An 18635-nucleotide genomic window follows, 5' to 3' on the forward strand; every position below is an offset into this window, starting at 1 on the left:
GTGTGATTGGATAGGTTCTGTGTATGCTTTATTCAGAATTTTGCATTATTAGAAGGGGGTGCAATATTTAGGATCCTCGTCTCAATAAGAATAGATAGCGGGTACGGTGGACGACCTTTCCTGTTTTATGTTCTAAAGACAACCCATCTTGCCTGATGTTGCTCAGCTATTGGTGTTGATTTGTAAATCTGGTGACCCGTTAAGACGAGCCCATAAACTGAGGAAGAATTGTTCCATATTAAGGCTCGTCTCCCAATTATCAGCCCATCTAAGCAGGCCGGCAATCACCTAAAGGTTGCGCAAAATGCATCTGGTGCGATAATTTTTGAGCTTGCTTAAAAATTGTCATTATTGGCAGCCTGTGTAAGCAAGAGATGTGCTGATATTCTGCAATAGAGATTAATTCTATTAATGTATATAATTTTATTTTTATTCTTAAGACTATCATGAAATCCCGGAGCTCTCCTGTCTTGCTCTCCCGCTTGTATTTGTATATGTTGATCGTATGGCCTTGTGTTTGTTATATCTGCTAGCATTTGGTGTGGCCATTAATTAGGAGGGACGTTCACGTAGTTTTGGCCGTAATATAATGGCACAGTAACTATTATGTTAAAGTTCTTGTAGGTGATGTTATATAATAGTTATAGAGAAGCATGAACACAGACCTATTTACAAGTGGGAATCAAGGCAGTGGTTTTGGAGACCACTGCTGGAGGTAAACAAGTCACCGGAGGTCACAGTGACTCGCCTGTGCAGAAGATCTGAGTGCAGCGCCCACAGAAGGGAGGATGAGGTATGGATTTCCAAGGGAGTGCAGGGCGCAGGCGTATGATTCCGGTGCCGTTACTGACGCTGATGGGAGGCAGTATGTATTACAATGAAGGCAGGGATTTCTTACAGCACCGCACCGCACGCCTGGAAGAAATCACGAACATCAAGAAAAATATAAGATTTCTCAACAACAAGACCGCAAATATGAGATTCCCTTTAAAGGGGTTGTACAGTGTTCCGTATTGATTATTCTCTTTAATAGGGGCTGATCTGAGTGACACTACAGGGTGCCGAGCCCTTGCTGTTCCAGCCCTGTACACGAACGCCTCCAGTACTTGTGCACCAGGTCTTGGGACCCTGCCAGGTGAAAGAGGAAGCCGTGACGCAGTCACCGTGCAGAGAGGAAATGAACACGGGAAACCTTTACTCCAGCCCCCCCCCACCACCACATATGGCAGCTTTTTATATACCACTGCTTCTCGTATGGGCTCTATTGTGGCCGATTCTGTTAGGGGAGACCCATCAGGCCGTATACAGCACTCAGCAGTGATTTAGTTATACGAATGATAGAAGAACCTCCATAACGGGACGGTCCTGAGCTGTGGATATCCTGGACGTGGTGTGCTTAAGGTGCACAAAGAAGGAAACCCTGACTCCAGTGGGACGCCTTCCCTTCTGGGTGACTTATTATATGTAGATACATGAAGGCCAATAGAGTTATAGGTGAAAGGGATCAGTTAGAATCTGCGTGGTTTAGTTTTGAACCCCTCCCCCGGGTGTTCTTACTGCTGTTTGTTAAACACCCCCCCCCCCCCCCCCAAAAAAAAAAAAAAAAAAACTGCTTTGCTCACCCTCCCCAGGTCCATCACTGTTATTAGCTGCAGTGCTGCAGCCAATCTATGAGCTCTATGGTGCGTCCCATCAACTCAGGCAGAGCCATTGAGCGCCAGCGCTATTGACTCTGTGCTGCAGACAATAACAGACACCGAGACTGTGTGCCGGACCCCGGGAGGGTGAGTAAAGCGGAGTTACTGTCGTTTTTATAAAGGCAAATTGCATCTTCTATAACAAAAAGAAAATAAAGCCTGTAAAGCAGCTGCAGTGAAGTATAGGCCTTTTCCCTGCCATACAGAGCTTGATCATCACAAGTCATGTCCTGGAGGATGTCAAATAATCGCAGAAATAAGAAAAGCGTTCTGCCTAATCACCGACACGTCTTCACTTTCACGTTGCTCTGATGGAGTATACATATATACTGGGCAGTGTGACGCGGTCCGGCATTCTTCTCATTCCTCCTTCCAGCGTTCCCATTCATTTTGAAGCTGTAATTACCCCATTGAGGCATTACGAGGGCTGGTTCAGCCCATAGACTCTCCGTCTCAGCCGCTCGCTAGATCTGCGGTGACTCACGTGTGATCGGCTCCCGTGTCACCGCTCATTTCTGTTAAGCAATCGCTGCAAGTGGAGGCAGATCCGGCGGCTGCATCTGCTGACCTGTGACAAGCCTGCGGGGTGTGCACATGTCGGAGCAGGGAGCCGAGGCCCCGCAATCTGCTCCCCGCCTGCTACGTAATGCCGCCAGACTGCTGACATGTGCTGCAAACGCATCACAAGCTCGGCAACAGATCAGGGATTTGCCTCCGTCAGGTACTTCTTATGTGGCCGAGCTTTGGGTAGTGTTGATGACGAGTAGGAGATATTTAAAGGGTCCCATCATTAACCCATTGGGTAATGTGCAATGTCATCTGCTATGGATGGCAACCCCCCCTTTAATTAACCTTTTCACTTCTTGCTGCCATGTGCCCCCTTATACTAGATGATACGGGAAATCCCGCTGACATAATAGGATTTCCTGAGGTTTGGCTGGAATCTCTCTGGTGTCTATGAATGTCCCCATAGAGTGCGGGGAGCCTGGCTTTGGTCAGCATGGCTGCCAAGGAGGAAGACGGGAGACTTATCCATCCATGTGGCATCACCTTACTTCGCTCCTCCGTGTATAGAAGCCATTCAGGAGCTATTGATTTAGTTTTCGTAGGTGGTATTGGCAACATCAGATTTTGCAGGACTTTGATTTTTTTTTTTTTTTTTACTATATATTGTGTCCTTGGTGCTGGAAATTTCCATGAGTTTGAGCATTACTGATCAGGGCAGTATATGCAATAGTGGAGCCTGCGTGTGTTCTGAGCATTCTGGTTTGTAGGCACGCTTTTCTTCCGGTTCCAACGCATGCTGCTCTGGAGCTCTGCGACGTCTCAAAAAGCTGGTCAGAAGTCACAGAAAATGTGGTTGGCTGCAGCGGTCAGGTGATTAGTGACTTCTGATCGCAACCAAGGGTGCACAAACCTCTATGTTGGATGGCGAGAACGCATCTTGGTCATTATTTTATAATCATGGATGGTTTTAGAATTTTTCCCTGCCAGACAACCCCTCTAATCGAACGTATGTTGTCTGGCTAAGATCATTGTTAAATTTCACACCCTGTGTCCTCCGGTATTATGGCTAAGATTATAAAAGACGCGTCTGCTTTATTTTTTCCAGAAACCTTGTCCCTCTCGTGTTTAGTGCTGACTAGCGATGAGTAAATGTGCTGGGATAAGCTGTTATCTGAGCATGCTCGGGTGCTATCCGAGTGACTCCGGCATGCTGGAATAATATGTTTGAGTCGCCGGTCTGTCGTAAAGCCGCGAGACATGCAGTCATGGGGTCTCGAACATATTATTCGAGTACGCCGATTATACTTGGTTAGCACCCAAGCATGCTCAGATAACACCTTATCCAAGCACGTTCGCTCATCACTAGTGCTGACCACCTCACGTGACTGCTGCAATCAGTTTTGGAAGAGTGAGGAAAAGATAGGGGGACTTAAAATTAAGACACAAGTGATCTGATGTAGCTACCCGATTGGAGATCACTTTCCCGTTAGACTGTCGGCCAGACCTGTTCATAATGGCCGGTTTGGCTGATGGTGGCCTAATGTGTACTGTGCTGTAGTCCTATTATAGCCATAAGTCCTAAAAAACGTCCTTGGTAGAATACAACAACTTCAGGTCACTTTCTTCTCTGTGCCCAAGACAACAAATGGGCACCTAAAAATGGAAAATTCTAAAGTTCACACAGGACTCAGTTCACATCACATTTACCTTAAATTTTTCCTTCTTGAATTACCTATAGGCCCCAATATTTTCTAGTATAGGGTAGTTGCGGTGTCCTGTTGTATAGAGAGGTTGTCTCGCTGTGACGGCCTTCAGTAAGGAAGGGGGGACCTCAAACTGGGACCCTAACTATCCTTGTACTGGGGGTAGTCTTAAAGGTAGAGGGCCTGAGTCTCCAACTTTACTATGCTCCTGTTTAATATCCTAAGTTGCCCCTCCCAGGAGGCCTGAGACAGATATGTTAGTGTATAAATACACAAGACAAACAGGTATAACAAAAAGCAACTTGCATACAAAAACACTCAGCAAGGGTAGCGAGGAATAAAGAGAAGGATATGAAGGTACAAACCAAATGGGAATAGGATCATGGAGAAAGCATACACCCAAAAAACAGCACGCAACAATCTCCAGCAGCAACTACGAACTCCAACTTCAGCAAGCCAGGAAACAAAACGTTCACATGCAGGGATGAGAAGGTCTGGCCAGGTTTTATAGAGAGAGAGGAAATGAGCAGGTCATGAGCAGCTGTGAGAGGGAGCTGCATGTCTCTAACCAGCACACAAGGTTGTTAACCTCTCCAACGCCAATGGAAATAAAGTCCCATTTAATATGACGAACAAAACACACAGGCTAAATGGAAGACCTGCGATTCACAGTACTTGATCGCCTAACCCCAGATCTCCCAGGAGGACGTGACACCCTCGTGACAGGTGCTGCAGACTTCACTTTCCTATACAGTAAAAACAATGAGTTGCTGTTCTATATGGGGCTGAAAGAGGCCAAAAGGGGGATAGTCTTTTTGGCTTTTGTCCCATGAATTTGGGGCTTACGGAGGCAGTTGGTATTTGCAGCTGGAGCTTCGCTGTACATAAAGGGAAAATGTGATGTGACCCGAGCTTTACATTCTGCATACAGCTGAAAACCTGGACTACAAAGAGGAAGAAAAAAAAAAAAGAGGAAATGTTGAATGGTCATTATTTTTAGCAATTTCTGTAAATTGACAATATTTAGGTAACTACCAAATAAGCCAAAATACTAAATCGAAAGAATAAAAAATAAGCAAAATGTTAAATCAAAAGAATAAATATAATAAGAAAAACTACTACATAATAAATAGAATAAATGGTAGCACGTGCTGTGAATGGCGCGGGTTGTGAGGCAGTGTCATTCCTGTTGGATCAGATGCGCTCGCTGAAGCGTACATGCTTATCCCATATGTCTGCATCCAAATGTAGGTCATGGTACTGGTCTGAGATGAGGCTCGATGGGAGGGGGATGGCAGCCATGTTTTCCTGAGCCTCCTAAACAGGGGGTCCTGAGTTGGGGCCCGCCTCTGATGCCTACGGAGCAGATGAAGTGTGTACGACCACATGGATCCTTCCCAATCCTCTGATCACTTTCCTCCCTGACGATCTCTCGTCTTTTCTCACTTTTCTAAAGTTTTTCTTCTGAATTATCAACAGAATAAACTTTTTGTCGCTTGGCGACTTTTATCCTTCTTTCCACTTCTTGATTGATCTTCAACCTGGGCGACTATTATCCCATTTTCCTTTGATTGCTGTCACTAATCTCTTAAGATGAAAGTCACACCTGAGCGCGCGATCACACGTCAGCACGTTCACAGGTGAAGTGTCCATTACCTGGGAGGAGGCCGAGTCCATCCATGCTCTCCCACTTAAAATTGTCCCCAAACATTACTCCAGTTAATTCCTTTGACTATTAGGAGACTAGCTGGCAGGCTAATGTATAAGGGGTGTCCTGGGTGGTCTCCGATGGCAGCTGTTTGGGGTGGGGGGGGATGAAAGGCTGGTAATGTTGGATTTTAACATGATGTATCCCTTTATTCTTTCGGGAGAGTCTTCTCTTCCCCCTTTAGATAACTTGTATGGGGTCGGGAGGAAGAGCTGCTCTCGCACGTTGCTCCTCTTGTTTACTGGCAGTGAACATCCATTGGCGGCGCGATTTCTAAAATATTTCCTCGTTGTGGGGAATGCCCTTGTTTTTAATTTTTCTGGGCAGATATGCAGAGGGCATGGTGACGTATTATAGATTTATTGACAGTGACAAAAATGCAAACATTTGTACAAGCGGGTGACACAGAAGTCATTGCTGCACATGTTGTCTTGATCACTCGTGGTTCGGGACGTAAGGTGCCGTGTGTGCAGCGGGTCACCTGTACCTTTTATCTGCACAAGATGTCGGGTTTTCATCAGAAAGTGCTATTGTAGCTTCTTTTCTTAATGATTTGCTTTTTTTTATCTTACAGGTCTGCATTAAGTCATCAGTGTGGAGACTGACAGCCCAAGATTGCAGCCATGCAGACTATTAAGTGTGTGGTCGTCGGGGATGGTGCCGTTGGTAAAACATGTCTCTTAATTTCATACACAACAAACAAGTTCCCTTCAGAATATGTTCCAACGGTAAGTTCAGGCCAAATCTCCATATGTGACTCAGAAGCAATTACATCAGAAAATGAGTCATACTCTTCCAGTACCCCCTGAGAAAGCAGTATGCGAAACTTTAAAAGAGTACCTTGCATGGCATTTGCTAGTTATAGGTCTTGACTTGCTTTTCAAGAGCCAAGAGTATCCATCAAAAAAACACCACCACTCCCTATATATACTGCTTGCTCCGTGAAATGCAATTATTAAGAAAATCAAGTTACTAAAAATGCTTTATAGAAGAAAACATAAGAATCACAAATGCAAAAAAAATCTTTCGAAACGCCTCATGCAAAAAAGATAAGAACACGTATTATAAGTTGCCACACAAATGCTCAAAAGCCACAATGCCCCCAACAACCATGAAATGTCAAGACCTATAACTCTCAAATGCCATGCTAGCCGAGTACTGATCTCGCATGTTTCGCATACTGCTTTTTCAGGGAGTACTGGAACATTATTACTTATCACCTGATGTAAAAGCTTCTGGGTCCGCTATAGGGAGCATGTTACCTGATTGCACACTAACACTGGTAGCTAACTAATAACATTGTGCATTAGTAGAGGATAGCCATCACCATGTCTTGGGCAGAGTGGAGATTAGTGCCAGTGTGTTGCTCTGGAGGACCTGTCCAGTCACATGTCATTAGTTGAGGATACCCTACTTATGGGATGTTCCTCTGGGTAATCACTGTATTCTGTTTCCCAGGTATTTGACAACTATGCTGTCACAGTTATGATTGGCGGAGAACCTTACACCCTAGGACTATTTGACACCGCAGGTAAATTATATGAATATCGAAATATATTACACTGTGTAAGTCGGCATATGGTAATCTGGAATGTCTGATCCAACAGCTGTAGCAACAAATGGCAATATAAAACTAATGAGACCGCCATAACATCCAGGGAAGGGGTCTCGTTCACCTCTATGGGGCGTCTGCTTCTTACAGGGAATCTGTCCCTAGGTTTGGCTATGTAATCTGAAAACGTTAAGGCTGTAGGGACAGAGACTTTGATTCTAGGGATGTCACTCACTGGGCTGCTTGCTGTAGTTTTGATAAAATCACTGTTTTGTTGGCTAAAGATCTAGTACTTCTCAGAATGCTGAACTCTTTATAACTCTACCCATACCACTGGCAGTTTTTTGTCTACACTGTGCATAGGCAGAAAGCTGCCAATCAGTTTTTTTGAGTGGGGTTATACAGAGCTCATGACATAGATTTGCTAGTCCTCTTCTGCTAATAAAACAGATTTATTTTTTTTCTTTCAAAACTGCTCCAAGCAGCCCAGTGAGTGACACATCACTGGAATCGGGGTCTCTATCTGTACATTATGCTGCTCTTAGATTAGATCTGGTGACAGATATGGTAGATATAAATGGGGCCGACCCCGGTATCCCTGCCGTCTACTGTGGGCGCACACAGTATATGGAATTACAGTGAATAATGAATGCTGAACTCTGCTTACAGGGCAGGAAGATTACGATAGATTACGGCCACTTAGCTATCCACAGACGGACGTCTTCCTCGTTTGCTTCTCCGTGGTGTCTCCATCTTCATTTGAAAATGTGAAAGAAAAGGTAATGTGTGTGTTTTTTTTTTTTTTGTTTTTTTTTTCCCCCTCCCCTTTCCGGCTTCCGTTGTGCAGTAAAAATGAGCTCTCTGACTCTCAAGATCAGAATGATGATATTGGTGGCAAACTTATAGACTGATGTCCCAAGTGCAGAAACGCTACAGTTTCAGTATTACAGTATGTAGTGGTCTCCTATGAGACTTCACAGGGGTACCAAGTTGGCATCAACAAGGGGGTCTTCAGAATATCCCTGGCTGCCTTTTTTACATTTTTGACACATCCAAACTTACCGTATGTCTGTCCAACCTGTTAGATTCCCACTTTAAGCCACTTTAATCCTTTTCTGTGTTTCATACCATGGTTTTCTTACGTGACCAACGTTCTTATGCCCCTACTATTTTTGCAGTGGGTACCAGAAATCACTCATCACTGTCCCAAGACTCCATTCTTGCTCGTCGGGACACAGATCGACTTAAGAGATGACCCCTCCACAATCGAGAAACTCGCAAAAAATAAACAGAAGCCAATCACTCCAGAGACAGCCGAGAAGCTGGCCCGAGACTTGAAGGCGGTGAAATACGTGGAGTGTTCCGCACTGACGCAGGTAAGGAGGCCTGATATATGACCTGTTCACACGGGCAGTAAGTTTGTACTCCACCTTCTCCGCCACATTATCCTCTACACCTTTTTGGGTACAGTCCATATGTCTAAAATGTTTGTTTAAAGTACAACCCTGGCACTTAGTAATGTCCCCGCCCTCTTGGGAGCCGCCGGGCCGCCCTCTTGGGGGCCGCCCTCTTGGGGGCCGCCGGGCCGCCCTCTTGGGGGCCGCCGGGCCGCCCTCTTGTAATTTGCTGCCGCCAGGTTCGGCAAAGTAGCGGCTATTTTTCTGAACCGTAAAAGGCAAAAAACTCCCCCCCCCCCCCCCCCCCCCATATACTGCTTACTGTGTACCTCTCCATGAACACCCTCTTCTGTTACCTTCATATATCTTTTAAGAAAAGACACATGAAGGTTAATGAGCAGTTTATGGCAGAGGATCGTAAGGCGGCAGGGTAATTTCCGTAGGGGTTTAATCACTGGCTGACTTTGGGAAACTCTGTTTTGGCTGAACTGGATCTGAGCTTTTTAGCTGACTTTATATGTGACGGACAGCTGGAGACCCTCAGACATCCGGCTGTTGGCATATAAAGTGTGCGGGGGGCAATCGCACCTCCCATTAGTCTTCCGTGGCTGCTAGCTCTGTAAAGTTGTTTCCTAACTTCCCGTTACCAACATTCGGACGTCCGGCTCCTGCACCGACACCATGGAATACAGAAGTAAGTGGTTGAGACGTGAAGTCATTGCAGAGAATTACTGCAGGGAAAGGATTGTGCAACAATGCCAATAAGTAATAAAAAAGTGTATAGCAGGGCTGAGCGTGTCACGTCCCGTACTAGGCATGTCAGCGAGGAGACTGCGCACCACACAGGGAACTCTGCGGAGTTCTTCGCTTCCTTGTCTGGTGCGTCACTCCAAGAAGCGCCTGCGTGTACTTGGCATAACATGGCGCGTCACTAGTGCCTTTTTAAAAATAAAAAAATAAAAAAAATTTTATTTTATTTATTTTATTGTTTTCTTCACTTTGATAGTGCCCCTCGATAAGTTACTCCAAAAAGCACCTTGGCTCTGCTACATATGTACTGTAATCTGATTGTACATGTGCTATGCATCATAGTTTGTCTTTGGTACCAATATGGGACCGCTAGAAATGTAATAAGGTGTGGTAGAAACCATCCGAATGTCACTGATGCTCAGATAAGCGAAAGGCACCCACTGAATTTAGGAGAGTCCAGTTAGTACCTTTTGATTGATATGCCATGCTTTTTCTTATGTCCTCTAATTTTGTTGTTTTTTTGTTTTTTTTTTTGTTTATTTTGACTTATGTTCAGCAAACCCTCGTCCTAAGCCCCGCCACCTACTTCCTTTTTCTTTTTTTAATTACTCACTTTATTTCCTCTTTCCACTGGCCTTTTTATGTTTATTGCCTGTTAATTAAGATTTTCTTAGAATTCATAAAAAAAAAAATATATATATATATATATATATATATATATATATATATATTTATTACTAGATGGTGGCCCGATTCTAACGCATCGGGTATTCTAGAATATGTATGCGTAGTGTATAGCGCAGCCCACGCAGTACATTGCGCAGCCCACGCAGTACATTGCGCAGCCCGCGCAGTACATTGCGCAGCCCGCGCAGTACATTGCGCAGCCCGCGCAGTACATTGCGCAGCCCGCGCCGTACATTGCGCAGCCCGCGCCGTACATTGCGCAGCCCGCGCAGTACATTGCGCAGCCCGCGCAGTACATAGCGCAGCCCGCGCAGTACATTGCGCAGCCCGCGCAGTACATAGCGCAGCCCGCGCAGTACATTGCGCAGCCCGCGCAGTACATTGCGCAGCCCGCGCAGTACATTGCGCAGCCCGCGCAGTACATTGCGCAGCCCGCGCAGTACATTGCGCAGCCCGCGCAGTACATTGCGCAGCCCGCGCAGTACATTGCGCAGCCCGCGCAGTACATTGCGCAGCCCGCGCAGTACATTGCGCAGCCCGCGCAGTACATTGCGCAGCCCGCGCAGTACATTGCGCAGCCCGCGCAGTACATTGCGCAGCCCGCGCAGTACATTGCGCAGCCCGCGCAGTACATTGCGCAGCCCGCGCAGTACATTGCGCAGCCCGCGCAGTACATTGCGCAGCCCGCGCAGTACATTGCCCAGTCACGTAGTATAATGCTTCATGCAGTTCTTTATGGCCCCATAGATGACCCATATAATGCTCCATGCAGTTCTTTATGGCCCCATAGATGACCCATATAATGCTCCATGCAGTTCTTTATGGCCCCATAGATGACCCATATAATGCTCCATGCAGTTCTTTATGGCCCCATAGATGACCCATATAATGCTCCATGCAGTTCTTTATGGCCCCATAGATGACCCATATAATGCTCCATGCAGTTCTTTATGGCCCCATAGATGACCCATATAATGCTCCATGCAGTTCTTTATGGCCCCATAGACGCTCCATACAGCATTGTGCCACATGTAATGCTGCTGCTGAGGCAATAAAAACAAAATATCACATACTCACCTCTCGTCGCTGCTCCTCAGCGCCCCGTCTCTCCGCACTGACTGTTCAGGGCAGTGCAGTTATATACTGCGTGGGCTGTGCTATATACTATGTGCCCTGTGTTATATACTTCGTGGCCTGTGTTATATACTGCGTGGCTGCTATATACTGCATGGGCTGTGTTATATAGTAAGTGGGCTGTGTTATATATAGTGCGTGGCCTGTATTGTGTAGTGTGTGTTCCTGTCGTACAACAGTTTGTTGTGGTGTCTCCTGTTGGCGACATTGTCTGTGAGATTCCACATCCTGGGCTTGTCTGGCGGCAGTTTGTTGTGGTGTCTCCTGTTCCCGATGTTGTCGTTTTCTTGCTGCTGCTGCTTTTCTGTCATCCTCATTGGCGTATTTTCGTTTACGACCCATTCTAAGATAGAAACACAGGGAGATGCCGCCCATACAGGGAGACGCAGGCACACACCCTACACAATGGCGGCACTTGACAGCAGTGGAGGACAATGATGATTCCAGAATTCGCGGCAGACTGTGCCCGTCGTTGATTGGTCGAGGCCAGCCGGCCTATCAGCAAGGCGGGATTTCCGAGACAGACAGACAATTAGACCCTTAGACAACAAAATGGTGGCACTTGGCAGCAGTGGAGGACAATGCCCGTCGCTGATTGGTCGAGGAAATTCCAGGACAGAGACAATTAAACCCTTAGACAATTATATATATAGATAGATAGATAGATATAGATAGATATATATAGATATATATTTACTTATTTTTTCCTTTCTGCACCCATATTTTCAGATTTGATTTGCACATTTTTTATTTTTTATTTTTTTTACTTTTGGTATAAGACATCATTACTAAACACATCTTGAGTAAAAGCGCTACTGATGACACCTCTAGAGGAGAGGTGTATATATATTTTGATCCCCCCCCAATTACTAGTTTCCATACAGTTCAATGCTCACTTGTCTTCATTGCTGTCTGTAACTCCTATAGACTTTAGTTGAACTGTTCGGTGAGCTATACAGTGATACTCCAATTTGCTAATTTCCATCTGAATTGGTCAACATCCAAGAGGAGACCCTATCCCATCGGACATTTATGACATGTACTATGGTGGTTATGTCATGAATGTACTCTTGCAGTTTTCACTCTGGCCACTGGGGGCTTTTGTAGTCTCCTATTTCCTATACTTTCTAGAAGAATTTTCAGCATTTTCCTTATCAGCAGAGGCAGGATTACACTGACAGGTAACACCTCTATACACAGCTGATAACACAGGATCCACCAATCACAAGAGATGTCACAGCTCCCCTCCCTGCACCATGATCTTTGCACAGGCTCATTAGACGCTTCACTACTGATGGGGCAGTCTGACCGTTGCTGCTAATGTACATGTGATGTTTCCTGAAACAGGAAATTGGAGTCTTAAAAAGCCCTAGTGGTCAGAGTGAAAATTGCAAGATTTCGATTTTTTTTTTTTTTTTTTTTTTTTTTTTAATGCAGATTGTGAGATGGAAGAAAAAATGTTTTCGGCACAAAAATCTGATTTGTATTATCGGTCACTTTCTGATGACTCATTCACTTTAGAGCATGTCTGGGTAAACCCCAGGAGGTGGATAACCTTTTCGGTCTAGGAAAGTTCTTCCCTCAATGGCAGATGTCAAGGGGAAGGGAAAATTGTGTACGATGGACTTCACCTACCTGATTGTTTTGTGCTCAGGCGGCAGCCGGCAGAGGTGTCTGGCACTGGCTTTCTTCCCTCTCCACAATTAACATTTTTTTTCTTTTTTTAAATGGTGTTTTTTTTTTTTTTTTTTTTTTTTTTTTTAAATCTGTCCGGCTGTAGTTTGCTTAAAGAAATCTGTGCTTTATTCCTGCTCCCCAGGTTCCGCGCTGAGTCTCAGCCGCTACTCCCTGTGTCTGTTAATTGTCTGCAGTGCTGAGGTCATGTCGACGGCGCTGCAGTCACTCGCTGAAGGTCACAGATTGGCTGCCGCCTTGTCTACGTGACATCAGCTCTGAATGGAGACTCAGTGCCGGACCTGGGTAAGGATCTTTTTTTTTTTTTTTTTTTTTTTTTTTTGGGTGGGGGGCTTTCTGAAATCCAAATGCTTATTTAATGGAAGTTTGGCTGAACGCTTTCCAAGGTGGATGGCTAGGTTGGCGTAGCTCTAAGTCCTCCCCTATATTTTGGAGCAGCCATTTTTTACCCCCGGTGTCATTTCTTTCCATGGGGCCCAAGCATGCACAATGGGCGAGTGTGTGCTCCAGCTAGGGATGTCCGCCTCCTACTCTAACCATACTAACAATGGCATGACATCTCTACTCAGGAATAATTTCGGCTTTTTTTTTTTATTTATTTTTTATTTTTTTCCTTTTAATATCTGCTGCTAATTTCTTCCTAATCCTCTAACCTGGCTGCTCTTCTCTTTCCTTCCCTGTGTCTTGTAGAGAGGTCTGAAGAATGTGTTTGATGAGGCTATCCTAGCTGCCCTCGAGCCTCCGGAAACTCAGCCAAAAAGGAAGTGCTGTATATTCTAAGCCCCCTAACCGTTTCCTCCCCGCCTCTCTCTTCTCTTTCTCTTCGATGCTGCTTTATTATGTTCATCTTCTGTAGCCAATTAACAAGAACGACACAAGCGACAAGCAAAAACTCTAATAAAAGCAAGATGTTGGCAAAACCTGTGCGTCTTTCCTTACCGACCACCCCCTCCCCCCACCTCATCCCCTCTTTCCTGGGTTGCCTGCATTTGTTTTCTGCTTTATTGCTCACAAGGCAAAAATTGGACTCTCTTAATGGTTTCTTGGGTGGCCTAAATATTCACTCCGTAAAAGGTGGAAAAAAATAAATTAAATTAAAGGTATAATACAAAAAGTGATGAGTATTACAGGTTTTGTATGTAAGCTTTGCTTGTTGTCTGTTGAAGCAGTGGTGGGTGCGTGTCTTAAGGGTGGACTGGGTTAATGACTCATGGCACTGAATCACTAAAACAAAGGTCCACCTGTAATTTATTGGTAAAAAAAAATATATAGGTTTTGTTAGTGCGTCTTTATAGTGCTTCCTATCCTCTAGAGACAAAATTACATACAAAAAATATATAAAATGCTGACTACCTGCAGCCGCCACTAGAGGGAGCTCACTGCTTAGTTTTATTGGGTTCAATAGATAAAAGTATGTCTTATGCTCCCTCTAGTGGTGACACTAGGTAACAAGTGGGATATTCATTACAGCTAAAGGATTTTTTATTTTTGCTTTAATGGATAACCCCTTTAATACAATGGTGTTTGAGTAATTGATGCATAAAAAGGTACTCGCATCTCCAAGATCCTGTTCCAATATTAAGTGTAATAATATTAGCAAATAGCTCTAATTAGAAATTTAGTATAGTTCTTCTGATAAGCAGTGTCTCTTTCCTCACATACAGAGCATTGCAGTAACTTAGAAATCCATGGTTATGACCACTCATATAGTGACAGTTAGCTTATTGCTAGTGGTCGTGACCACGGATACCTAAGCTACTGCAATGCCCTGCACTTGGGAAACGAAACAGTGAATCAGAAGAACTATACTACCTTTCTAATTGGAGGTATTTGCTAATATTCTTCTTACACCTACTATATACTATAGGATCTTGGAGATGGGAATACTCCTTTAAAAGACATGTACACCTAGCCGTGGCGCTAACAGGAGCTGCATATTTGGAGTGGCTTCCAACACGCCATGTTAGAGACAGAGGGGACTATCGACATGTATAAAGTGTAGGTTTCCATCTAGATCCACCCTGTATAAAGCATCGTATCACTTCATGTATGTTGTGCTTTGCTCATCTTGTACTGATCCGAAGTTATGGTAAGTCTTCTTTTTTTTTTTTGCTGACAGAATCCCAGAGCTGCATTCAGACTTCTGCTCACTTGTTTGTGTACCCCCTGCGGAGTCAGTGTCTGCACATGCAGTGAACGCCAAATTTTCAATCTTGCAGTTGTACTTACACCGTGCACAGACATCTCCCTTCTGGGAAATTTGTAGCTGACATAATGCCGAATGGTTTCTGTAGAATTTGGCAGAATTTTGAATGCAGCTCTGCAGGTCAAAATCCGTGCATGGTGAGTAATGCATGGTGCATACTTGATCTCTATGTAGTTTTGTATCTAGATGTAAACCTACAGTTTTGCTTTAAATTCATGGGAATCTTTATCCCAGTAATTTCTTAGCCATTCTTTATCCGGGTGGGAACCTCCTCCATCCCATCGGCGGAGCGCTGTAATGTCCTCTGTGCTTTGTGATATGACGACCATGTAATTCCTTTCCCCTTTTTGATAATGCACCAGATATTTCACACACTGTTGTGTACTGTACCTTCTATCATGCACTCGGAGGTGAGGGGGCTTTATCTCATCTTTCCATCTTCCCCTCCCTTCCCACTAAGACAGCTGACACATACACGTGTATTAATGATTAACGTCATTCATCTCCTCTTATTGAGGCTGAAGTAGTTGGAGAACTGTGGCCTTGGAAGTGACATTCAGGAGGTCGGAGGATGACACAAGGATTGTTGTCCTTACACTTTAGATAAGGGCAGATCCTCCCTTAGCTTTTATGCATTGGGGAAGAAGAGGAGTTTGTGTGATGGGGGCATTTAACATTTCACCATGCCCCCTTTCCCTCTGACCGCCCTTTCCCTCTGACCGCCCTTTCCCCCTCTCCCTGACCAACCGCCCTTTTCTCCCTCTGCCTGACCGACCGACCGCCCTTTTCTCCCTCTGCCTGACTGACCGACCGCCCTTTTCTCCTCTCCCTCCATTTTTAGGAGTTGGGAGGTGACAGGGACTTCTCCTCGGACTCCCTTGATTTGCACTTTTGTGGATACAAATGTAGCTAGTAGTTTGGCCTTGCAGTGACATGGTGTAAGTGAAGTATGGCCTCTGGGTGGATATTACGTTCTGTATTTTTTGCTTTGACTCTTGTAAGCTACTGTTTATATATGGCTGCTGTTACTGTCCCGTACATGTGCTCCCTCCCCGGCGGCCATCTCTGTAAATCCTGGCTTGTACATGGAGAGCTGTGAAGGACTTGATCAAAGAGACAAAACTGGTTACAAGCGAGGACCTATATTCCGGCCCGTGAGAAGAGCGTTGTGCCCCGGTGTCTCCATGTGAGCGTCTCTCCCTGTCTTCCAGAGTCGTCCTTGCAGGTTGCCCATTCTGCTCCCCGCCTCCTTTCCTGACTGCTTGTCCTTTACAACAATTTATCTGTTGACTGTGTGCCCAGAGCCCTTCATGTGTGCCATATCGTAGATGGATTAAGATTTGATTTTGACTTTTATTTATTTCAATATTTTTTGTGTTTCCCAAAAAAAAATCCTAAAAATGAGAGTGCCCATTTCTCTCTTTAACCCCTTCCAGAAAGGCCTAAAGAATGTATTTGATGAAGCGATATTGGCCGCACTGGAACCTCCGGAGCCCAAGAAGAAACGCAAGTGTGTGCTGCTATGAACACCCTCCAGCCGTCCCTTCCCCTTTTATCATTCTCCAAAGCTGGTGTCGGCGTCAAACTGAAAAAAAATATATATATATATATATATAAAAAAAAAACAAAAAAGCAAAAAATAAAAGTACAAAAAAATGTTTAAATCAACTAAAAATGAAATATAAACTTTTTAATTGTTTCCCCCCACCTTTTGCAATGATAACAAAAGGCCCCCGCATTCATCGCCACTCAGAGCAAGTGGTCAGGTCTGAAACGCACGCCCAGCAACACGGATTTCCTTAATGATTAGTGTGTATACAGGAGAGAAAAATACAAACTCTGATCATTGCTTTTTTTTTTTTCCTTTTTTATTTTATTATATATTTACGGTTTCTAATGTCTTATATTAAGAGCAAGGCGTGCTTCATACATAACAGACTAATTTTTTTTTTTAATCTGTTTATTCGGCCCACCTCTCTTCATATTTCGTAATAAAGGGACATTGCCTATACGTCCTATTCCTATACTATATCCCCCAATTTTTTTTTTTTTTTTTTACCATGGTGAATTGTTAAAGGAACGTTCCTCTGAAAACTAACACCGCTTATGCACAGGCCTGTGGGGGCGGAACATTCAGGGATCATTTTTGGTGATTCGTTAGAGGAGTTGTCCCTTAAACGACCATCATCTATATATAGGATGAATGATAAATGGGTGAACACTGGGGATCTAGCTGCCGAGACCCCCTACTGCAAAGAAGGGGCCTAAAATCCCTGTATGGAAAAGAAAAGCAGTAGTGAGCATGTGCGACCACCACTGTTATGGACAATTAAATGGAGCAGTGGTCGCACATGCTCAGTATACTCCGACTGAAACTTGACTTTGATGACTAGAAAGTGGGTCTCATTCGTCAACCTCCCCCCAGGGATCATACATTTATTACGCGTCATGTGGATAGAGGTTATATAATGGTCATCCTCCACCCTTTCTGGCCCTGCATGAGGTGTAACTTTTCCTGGCATGTCCATTTCCATTTTTTCCACTCAATAGGGTTGATATTCTACCTATTTGTTACTGGCGTTTCCTTTACGATCAGATTTCTTCCTTTCTGCCTCGACTAATGCCAATCCCCTCTACTCATGCCCCTGAGGTTTTACTTTATTTTTTTTGCCTTCCAGTTGAGGGACCAGTCAGGATATTGCCCATTTAATGTACTTTTTTTTTTTTGCATGCGGATGTTACCCACGGGTCCTCGGGGGCGGGATTACAGTCTGAACATAAACAGGTAGACACCAGTGTTAATAACGATTTTTACCAAACATCGACTTTTTTTTTTTGTCCAGAGTTCTTTTAAATATGTAGTGAATATATTCCAACTTCCCAAATTAATAACTTGTAGACTCATTAGTATTGAACCAATGCTTTGTTCCATGTTTCAGTTCTTTGTATATGCATACTTTTCAGATGTATTAAACATAAAATACCTTCACACATCTGCTCTTCCGTCTCCTTATTCACTGGATACTGTTATATGACCAGAGGAGCATCGCATGCAGTTATGGACGCAGATCATCAGGCCAGCACACTATGTGCCGTCCTCAGGTGAGTACTATATGTACAGAACTATCCTCTTACATGCAATTTTTTCTTTATACCTTTTGTACATATGGCCATTTATGGAGACTGTACAAAGCTGTATGGCCTCCACAGGTGACCTGTAATTTTATGATGTGCCCGAGGCTTCGAGGGTTACAATTTTTATTTTTTTACTCCCATGTCAATTGCAAGAAAAGAATCGAAGCGGTGATTATGGAAAAGATGATTGAACTGGTTTTCCAGGATTAGAAAAACATGTCCGCTTCCTTCCTAGGGTTGGGGTCTGGTGGTTACAGTTGGGGTCAGGGGTAGGGCTGTGTTAGAGTTGGAGTTGGTCTTAGGGGTCTTCTACTGTTTAGGTACATCAGGGGGGTCTCCCAACGTGACATTGCGCCACCATTGATTCCAGCCAATTTTGCGTTCAAAAAGTCAAATGGTGCTCCGTCCCTTCTGAGCCCTGCCATGCACCCAAACAGTGGTTTTCCCCCACATCGGTGTACTCA

At 44.5% G+C, this 18635-nt stretch overlaps 1 protein-coding gene across 4 annotated transcripts in view; it reads left to right on the top strand.

The window, feature by feature from the left end:
• Window positions 1–18027, top strand: part of CDC42 (cell division cycle 42) — a 49989-nt gene extending 31962 nt beyond the window's left edge. For 2 of the 4 annotated variants that reach the window (XM_077250187.1, XM_077250188.1), the window contains exons 2-6: window positions 6190–6343; window positions 7074–7146; window positions 7837–7946; window positions 8346–8543; window positions 16473–18027. In XM_077250187.1, coding sequence (XP_077106302.1) covers window positions 6239–6343; window positions 7074–7146; window positions 7837–7946; window positions 8346–8543; window positions 16473–16562 — 576 coding nt within the window. In that variant the 5' untranslated portion in view covers window positions 6190–6238 and the 3' untranslated portion in view covers window positions 16563–18027. Of the gene's footprint in view, window positions 1–6189; window positions 6344–7073; window positions 7147–7836; window positions 7947–8345; window positions 8544–13520; window positions 13751–16472 lie in introns of those variants that run through there. The other 2 variants (XM_077250189.1, XM_077250190.1) reach the window with 1 other exon arrangement.
• Window positions 18028–18635: the final 608 nt, after the last annotated feature.

The sequence above is a fragment of the Ranitomeya variabilis genome, chromosome 4 (genome assembly GCF_051348905.1).
Source record: "Ranitomeya variabilis isolate aRanVar5 chromosome 4, aRanVar5.hap1, whole genome shotgun sequence".
In the NCBI taxonomy this organism is placed as follows: domain Eukaryota; kingdom Metazoa; phylum Chordata; class Amphibia; order Anura; family Dendrobatidae; genus Ranitomeya; species Ranitomeya variabilis.